Consider the following 7,710-nt stretch of genomic DNA (forward strand, 5'->3'; position numbering starts at 1 on the left):
AAGCTGAATATTACCTATGATCAGGGGTGGAATCAGTCTTAATTTTTAGGAGGGACAAACTTAATTATAAGAATATAAGTACAGAAATTTCATAGATATACATGGGGTCCAAGAGGGCAGTGCCCTATAACGGGGTTTGATCTGCCCGATCAAGTTGTGGGGTCAAGGGGCAGCATTCTTGCGGGAGTTTTTGGGGGCAACACGTACGAAATAAATTTTGGTTTTAAGAGTTTTTTATTATTTATATTTGTATTTGGTTCATCATTTCTTAAACATAACACTGATATAATGTGTTTAATTATACTTGGGTGTTTGTGAACTATGTGATGCCACACTTCCTGAAAATGCTGTTGAATCTTGCATTGGGTTGGAGCTCCTGATGGATGGTAAATGTTTGTTTGACATTCGTTTGCAGTTGGCCTTAAGTTGAAGTAGAGCAATATATGTATATATCGATTAATTCAAGAGATGCATTTAATCCACGAATTTTTGTTTATTAAATGAATTTCTGCTTGTATTAAGGATGTTTGGTTCTCCTTATGCATCGATGGCGCTTTGATGGGTTTTTTTTCCGTCCACCTCCGGGCTTAGGCAGGGCTGCCCTTTAAGTCCCTATCTTTTTCTGTATTGTCATGGATGCGCTATCTTGTCTTTTTGATAGTACTGTTAATGGAGTGATGTTTGAAGCTCCTCATGTTGATGAAAATAGGATTTCTCACCTCATGTATGCTGACGATCTCCTTCTCTTTGCTAGAGCTGATGCTCCTAACTGTGTCATTATCCATAAGCTTCTTCTAAAGCTTCAGGACTGGTTGTTAACTATGGGAAAAGTTCTATGACTCTTCCAAGCAACTGTGCCAATTCTGAAAACATTAGTAGCATACTTAACATTCCTTTAGTTCAAGGATTACTTATCTTGGGATTCCCCTTTCCTCTTACAATCCTAAAATCTCAGATTTCTCCATTCTCATGGAGAAAATCAACCACAAGCTTGCTGGATGGAAAGCCAAGGCACTTTCTTATGCTGGTAGACTACAGTTTCTGAAATTCACTATATGGAACTCTATAGCATATTGGATTCGAGGTGCAATAATACCTAAAACTTTAATTAAGCAAATTGAGAAGCTTTGCTCCAAGTTTCTTTATTTTGGGGATACGTCGGCTCGTAAATTACACCTCATATCTTGGAAAAACACTTGCAAACCTAAAATATATGGAGGACTGGGAATTCCATCTCTCTTCTCGGTGCAATTTAGTTATGCTTGTGCTCTTATTGGGAGGATTTACAACGTTAACACTCCACTCTCTTCTTGGCTTTTACACCATTACATTTCACCATGGAAACCACCTATTTCCAAGGCAACCTCATTCTGGAAATATATATGTAAAATTGCTGTTATGGTCAAAGATAACTACAAATTCTCTGCTTCTTATTATACACCTACTTCTCTTTTTTGGGACCATTGGATTAACGGGCAGACGCTTAATGAGGTTCCTCATTTATATGACTTGCTCAAACATTTTCCTGGGAATGCTAAAATTTCTACCGTACTTAATGAGCACGGCTGGGTTTTTCCTTCTGGTCTATCAGATGTTCTGCTAGGCCTGCTCCCACCTATCACTACTGCTGGCAGTGCCTGTTTGATTTGGGGAGATGGTAATGTTAAGCAGAGCAATTTCATTAGTTATCTATACAATAATGAGCCCAAAGTCCCCTGGTATCATTTTGTGTGGCATAAACGTTTCTCACTGAGATATTCCATGTTTGGTTGGCTGGCATTACGGGATGGACTTAAAACGTCTGATATTTTAAATCAAAGGGGTATTTTGGTGGAGAATACCTGTTGCCTTTGTCATATTGAAAATGAAAGTATCTCTCACTTGTTTTTTGAATGTCAATATTCTTTTGCTGTGCTGACCACTCTTATTCCGGGTATGAAGAATCAATTTCTCAGGCCCAATATTCTACAAGCTTTTGAATGCACTGCTATGCCTAATAGCAAGTCCACGGCTCTTTATCATCTTATTATTTGCTCTGCTATTTATCATATTTGGAGAGAAAGGAATGATAGAAAATTTGGTGACTCTTATGCATCATCTACTACATTGGGTCTAAAAATCAAGAGTGCAGTTTTTGCTAAAATGCTGAAATGGAAAAATGGACATTCTCTTATGGAACTGCTTTAGATCTGGCTGTTGTGCCTTCGGGAGCCGTTTTTGATGCTGCTGCTATGTTTTTCTGTGCTGTGATGTTGCTGTTTTTTGGGCAATGATGAGTGGATTGCCTAAGTTCTCCCTTTGGATGGCAGAATTGGTGTCTTCTGCAACCGGGTTGTCAGAGCATTGGCAATTCCTGAGCCCATGTGTGGGGATATTCCTTCCTTCTTCCGCAGTCAGCTTTTTGGAGGCTTCTTTATTGTTTTTGTAGTTGTTTTTTGTAGGAGTTTCAACTATTTCTGTTGTTCAGCTAGCTCCTAGTAGTCTGTCTTAATTTTGCTGTTGTTTTAGCTTCTTTTTTCAGATTACACATGTAAGCGTCTTTCAATATATGAAAACGGGCTAAGCCCACAATTCTTCCAAAAAAAAAAAAAGAGGCAAATTTGTTTCTATTTCAAAATAATTAAACTATCTTTCACACTCTGCCTTGTTACAATCCACAGTATAACAATATGTCAAAATTCAAAACACCAAGCTATAGTCTGCAAACAGCTAATAAAATTTCAGAAACCTCGGTGATATCTATTAGATGAATACTTCTCTACACGCTATGGTCAAACTTGCTGGAAGATCTAATAAAGTAACCTACAATATGTAAATCAGCGCCTATCCTACAAAACGTGTAATAAAAAACCCATTAGTGTAGATAAAAAAAGAATCAGGACGTTACTTTCACTCGGAGAAAAAGGAAAAATTATAAGGTACACATGTCAGACGTGAAGATACATCCGAACATCCACTTAAAATGTGACACGTGGAGTGCATTTTTGTTGTATTTTTTTGTGCGCTTTATCTGCATTTTACCTACGCTTTGACTGCTCTTTAGTTGCGCTTTTTTACTGCATTTTGACTGTGTTTTACCTGCGCTTTTAATGAGCTTGACTTAAAGTTCCACGGACACATTAAACATATAAAGTAAAAAAAAAATACTCCATGTGTCAAAATTTTATTGAAGTCGGGACGTATCTCTAAGTCCAGTGTCAGCACCTAATAATTTTCCCAGAAGAAGATCATGAATGATACGAAGAACATCTGTTCCATTTCCATTCTAATCTTCTGGATCCATTTCTTCATCTTGTTCGCTGTGCCTGCTCATTTCTCCACTGTTTCCATCACCTGAGTCTTGTTCCTGCTGCCCAAAATAGGGCTCCAGTTCAGGAAGATCTTCGCTTTCATCTTTCATGTCGGTGGAATCTGGAACGACTAATTGGAGACCTCGCGACAACCAGTCGGGGCAGGTTTCCTCGTCGCCGTACAGAATCCGGCCGCCGGAACCAATTACAGGATTTGGTACTTCTGATGGCTTTGATGCTGCTCTGCAGGAGCATTCTGGCAGGGGATGTGAAATGAAGGAATTTGGTTTTGATTTCTCGGCCGCAAATATCAAGCCTTTGATGCCAAGGCTATCATTTAGATGCTGGCGCACCAATATTGTCCAGTTTTGTTTTGGGTGATACTGCTTGTCCTTGATTTTGTCTAATAGGTTGACAATAGTTTTCCTGTTGCAAGGGCAGTTTAGTAATTAGTTCTATCTATGAATGTGGTAGAGATCAGTTAAAAAGAAACATTTTTCTGTGACCACACATTTTTTGAAAAGAAAAAAAAAATGATGTGAATGAAGAAGCCAAAAACAAGCCACGCCATTCATGCCTAGGGTTGTCAAAAATGTATAAATAAAATAAAATAAAAAAGTCATTGGCCTTGTTTGATTTGATAATTAGCTTAAGTTTGAAAGATTTTTTCTGGCTCGTCTATCTAGTGAGCCAAATACTAACAATGCATTGTTTGATAGTTTTGGCTCGTGGTAACTAGATTTTTTCGAGCGATGGGAGAAAGGAGCTAGGGTCGGCTCTTGTTCTTCCGAGGTGTGCGAACTAGACTGGAGCGTGAGATAAAGTTAAGGAGGCGATGGAAAAGGTCAGTCTGGATCAACTTCGGTTTAGCGGATTGACCCGGACCCGGACCGACCCATTTTTTCCAACGGGTCAAATCCTGGAACCTGAATCCGACCCATTTGCGAAATGGGTTGACCCTAATTCAAAATTTTCGGATCAGATTCGGATCGTGTCATATATATATATATTCTAAAATTGACATAGAATTTTTCAAGAATACTTCATTTTATGAACAGCTCGAATTTAGCTCGATAAAAGAATTGAAGGTTTAAGTTTTTTCAGTAGTACCTGTCGGGTCGAAATGTTCGAGAAGCTGACATTTGGTACAAACGATGGCCCATAACTAGACTTGAAAAATCAGGCCAACCACTCCCGTCGTCGTGAAATCCTGGAAAGAACACATCAGCTTCAACAGAAACAAAATAATCAATAGCATTCCATATCATCTTGTGCGCCTGCACCCTCATATCCATTAGTGAAGGCTCTGGTTCAGTTTCATTTTCTGCAATCCAACCATACCAGCCTTCCTTCTCGTGCTGATAGAAAGGCCTCGCAGGAGGTGGAGGAAGAGGTCTTGGTCGAGGCCCGGCTCTGTTCCACTCTCTGATAAGTTGTTCTTTGGTTCTCTGTGGTGGAGGATTAGGGAGATGTGAAGGAATAGGAGATTCTGATCCTAATAGAATGGATAACTCTTTTTTACTACACAGCAAGGTGCGGTCGACCAAATTTGGGTACATTGCACGCAAAGGTATGAGAGTCCTTTGGCCACCAAATGTCTCGGCACCAGCCAAATATATGACTGTGTCTGAAGGATATCCCATTGCCCTAAGGAGAAGGCCAACCTGAAAATTGTGGTGAAAAATTCTAAGTCATTGATTCAATCAGCAAGCACTGAAAAAACTTTATAGACTGTTTTAGAAAATGTAAAAATAAAAACAATCTGAGAATATAAATTAAGCTCCATAACTTTATCATTTACTTTCACGCACGTAAATATTATACAGTTGGACTAATTACTGGAAATAAATAAATATATGTTAAGTTGTGGAGCTTAATTTTAAAGTTAAGAAGAAAATGTGCTACACATGATTGATAATGAAATCATAGTAAAATTTGCAATAGTGGCAATGGGACAAAGCCATCAATTAGGTGAACATGTATAAAATTCTGTGTTTTTTTAGTTGATCTTTTTTCAATATTATATTTTTTTGCTATTATTCATTTTACCTATTTACCTTACATCGCTTATTAGTTTTAAATTTAAGAGGAAGGGGCAGAATATGAAAAATTTAGTAAAACGTTGTTCTAAGATTAGATGGAGGTTCTTAAAAAAAATACTTTCAAAAATATTTTTGAGAGTAAGATTCGAGATCTTAAGATTTTGTTCTTGCATGAGGAAGCGAATGTTATGTAGGATAAAATAGCTAGTAATATTAAAATATTGCAATGGATGTGCTTGGAGTTTCAAAAGTAAAATCTTTTAATAATAAAAATAGTTGGTGGTGGAATAAAAAATGCGCAAGAAAATATAAAAAATAAGAAGCTTTATTATAATAATTAGTTTAGATGTAAAAAATTTAAAAATTGGGAAAGATATGAAGTTGCCCGTAAGAAGTCTAAGAAAGTAATATGCGGTACAAAAACTTTAGTTTTTAATGATTTATATAATAGATTAGATATTAAAGAGGGCGAAAGATATATGTACAAGCTAGTCAAATAAAGAGATTTGAGTAGTAAGGATTTAGTTCAAGTGAAGTGCAATGAAGATCAAAAAGTATTTTTTTTAGAAGAGGAAATTCAATAAAGGCGGATGAGATCTTTTGTTAAGCTTTTCAATGAAGATTGTGAAAATACGACTGACTTTAGTGATATTAGCACTCTAAATGGACATAGAGATTTTTATTTTTATTGGCATATTAGTAAAACTGAGTTAGAGATTCTTTAAAGAAAATGAAGTGTGGAAAAACTAGTGGACCTGATGATATTCCAATAGAGGTGTGGAAATGCTTAGGAGATGAAGAGTTTATTGTCTTAATAAACTTTTTAATATTATTTTGAAGACTAAAAAGATACCAGTTGAGTGAAGAATAAGTGTGTTGATTCCTATTTTTAAGAGTAAAGGTGATGCACAAGATTGTGTGAATTATAGAGAAATTAAGTTGATATGTCATACTTTAAAACTATAGGAGAGAGTTATGGAGCGTAGGTTACGACGTGATACTAATGTTTCTCAAAATCAATTTGGATTCATGCCGAGTAGATTTACTATGGAAGCTATTCATTTATTGAGAGGGTTGGTGGATGTTGACCTGCTGTATTAAACAAAAGAGAGAAAACAAAAAAAAATTAATTAAAATCCACGTACCTGTCCGGCGCCGAATTCAGCACGTCGTCGCCCACGACCTCGCACGATCGGATGTCCCTCTACATCGTGTTAACGACTCTCGCAATCGCTTCTCTCTCTCTCGATCTCATTCTCTCGCTCTCCGATATTTCTCCCTCCCTCTCGTACGCTCGACTTCGCTGCTCGACGACACTTCCTGTTGGATCGGAGTTACGACATTCTGATCGGAAGTAGGCGCGGGAGCACGCTCGCAGTGAGGATAACTTTCTCCCTTTGCTTCTTCGGCTCCTTCTTGGTTGTTCGACTCTGCTCCTTTGGCGACATTCCCGTTGGATCGGAAGTTAGAACATTTTGATCGGAAGCAATTACAAGAGCTCGCTGGAAGTGAAGGTAACTTTCTCCTTCTCAAGTGCTTCTCCGGTCTCCTTCGTTGCTGTTCGACTCTGTTCCTTTACCGACATTCCCTTTTTGTCGGAGAGGAAATTACGACACTTTGATCGGCAGCAACAATAGGAGCTCTTTGGCTGTGAAGGCAACTTTCTCCCTTACCTGCACTTCTTCGGCCAAATCCCTGTTACCAAACAGCCTTTAGGGCTGTTTTTGTTTTATTATTATTATTATTATTAAATGTTTTAATAATGATAATAATCAAGGTTTTGAAAACCGGACCGGACTGGCCGGTTCAACCGGTTCGACCGTGAACTTGTCTAGTGGCCGGTCCGATCCAGCTTCAGAACCGGCTCTGCATAGAACCGGATCAAACCGGATTGAACCGGCGGTTCAACCGGTGAACCGGTCCGGGTTGGAAAGAACCGGCCGGTTCATAAAAAATATTTTTTTTTGTTTTAATTAAAATTTTAAAAATACATTTTTGTGTATTAAAATTTTTTAAACTTTTAAAAATATTTTTATTAAATATGATGATTAATTTCATCATAATACATACAAGTTATCTTAAATACCTCATATAATTTATTTTTCAAAGAGAGTGTACTTCTCACTTTATAAAGGGTTCAAGGGAACATCTTTAAGCTCCCCCTATGATGTGGGACTAAAGAAGTTGCATGAATAGTTTAGAATGTGACTTGGGGCTTATTTGGGCTAGTTGGGCTTCAAAATTTTTTTTAGTTGGGCTTTAATTTTTTTTATTTGGGCTATAAATTTGAATGATATGTATTATAAATTTACTATAATATATATTATAATAATTATATTATAAATTTATATATTATATTAAATAATATTCTTATAAAT

General features: G+C 37.1%; 1 protein-coding gene and 1 long non-coding RNA gene across 4 annotated transcripts in view; one reads left to right on the forward strand and one right to left on the reverse strand.

Moving 5' to 3' along the window:
* Window positions 1-2,858: 2,858 nt before the first annotated feature.
* LOC110099417 (protein EMBRYO SAC DEVELOPMENT ARREST 30-like) overlaps window positions 2,859-7,710 on the reverse strand; it is a 28,286-nt gene continuing 23,434 nt past the window's right edge. For all 3 annotated transcript variants that reach the window (XM_028697933.1, XM_028697935.1, XM_028697934.1), the window contains 2 exons: window positions 4,401-4,954; window positions 2,859-3,716 (listed from right to left, as the gene is read on the reverse strand). In XM_028697933.1, the coding sequence (XP_028553766.1) occupies window positions 3,266-3,716; window positions 4,401-4,954 (1,005 nt within the window). In that variant the 3' untranslated portion in view covers window positions 2,859-3,265. The remainder of the gene's footprint in view (window positions 3,717-4,400; window positions 4,955-7,710) is intronic.
* The window catches only part of LOC114580432, a 26,934-nt gene continuing 23,969 nt past the window's right edge, over window positions 4,746-7,710 (forward strand). The window contains exon 1 of the long non-coding RNA XR_003701825.1: window positions 4,746-4,860. This is a non-coding gene — a long non-coding RNA (uncharacterized LOC114580432). The remainder of the gene's footprint in view (window positions 4,861-7,710) is intronic.

The sequence above is a fragment of the Dendrobium catenatum genome, unplaced genomic scaffold, assembly GCF_001605985.2.
Source record: "Dendrobium catenatum unplaced genomic scaffold, ASM160598v2 fragScaff_scaffold_1022, whole genome shotgun sequence".
Classification (NCBI taxonomy): Eukaryota; Viridiplantae; Streptophyta; class Magnoliopsida; order Asparagales; family Orchidaceae; genus Dendrobium; species Dendrobium catenatum.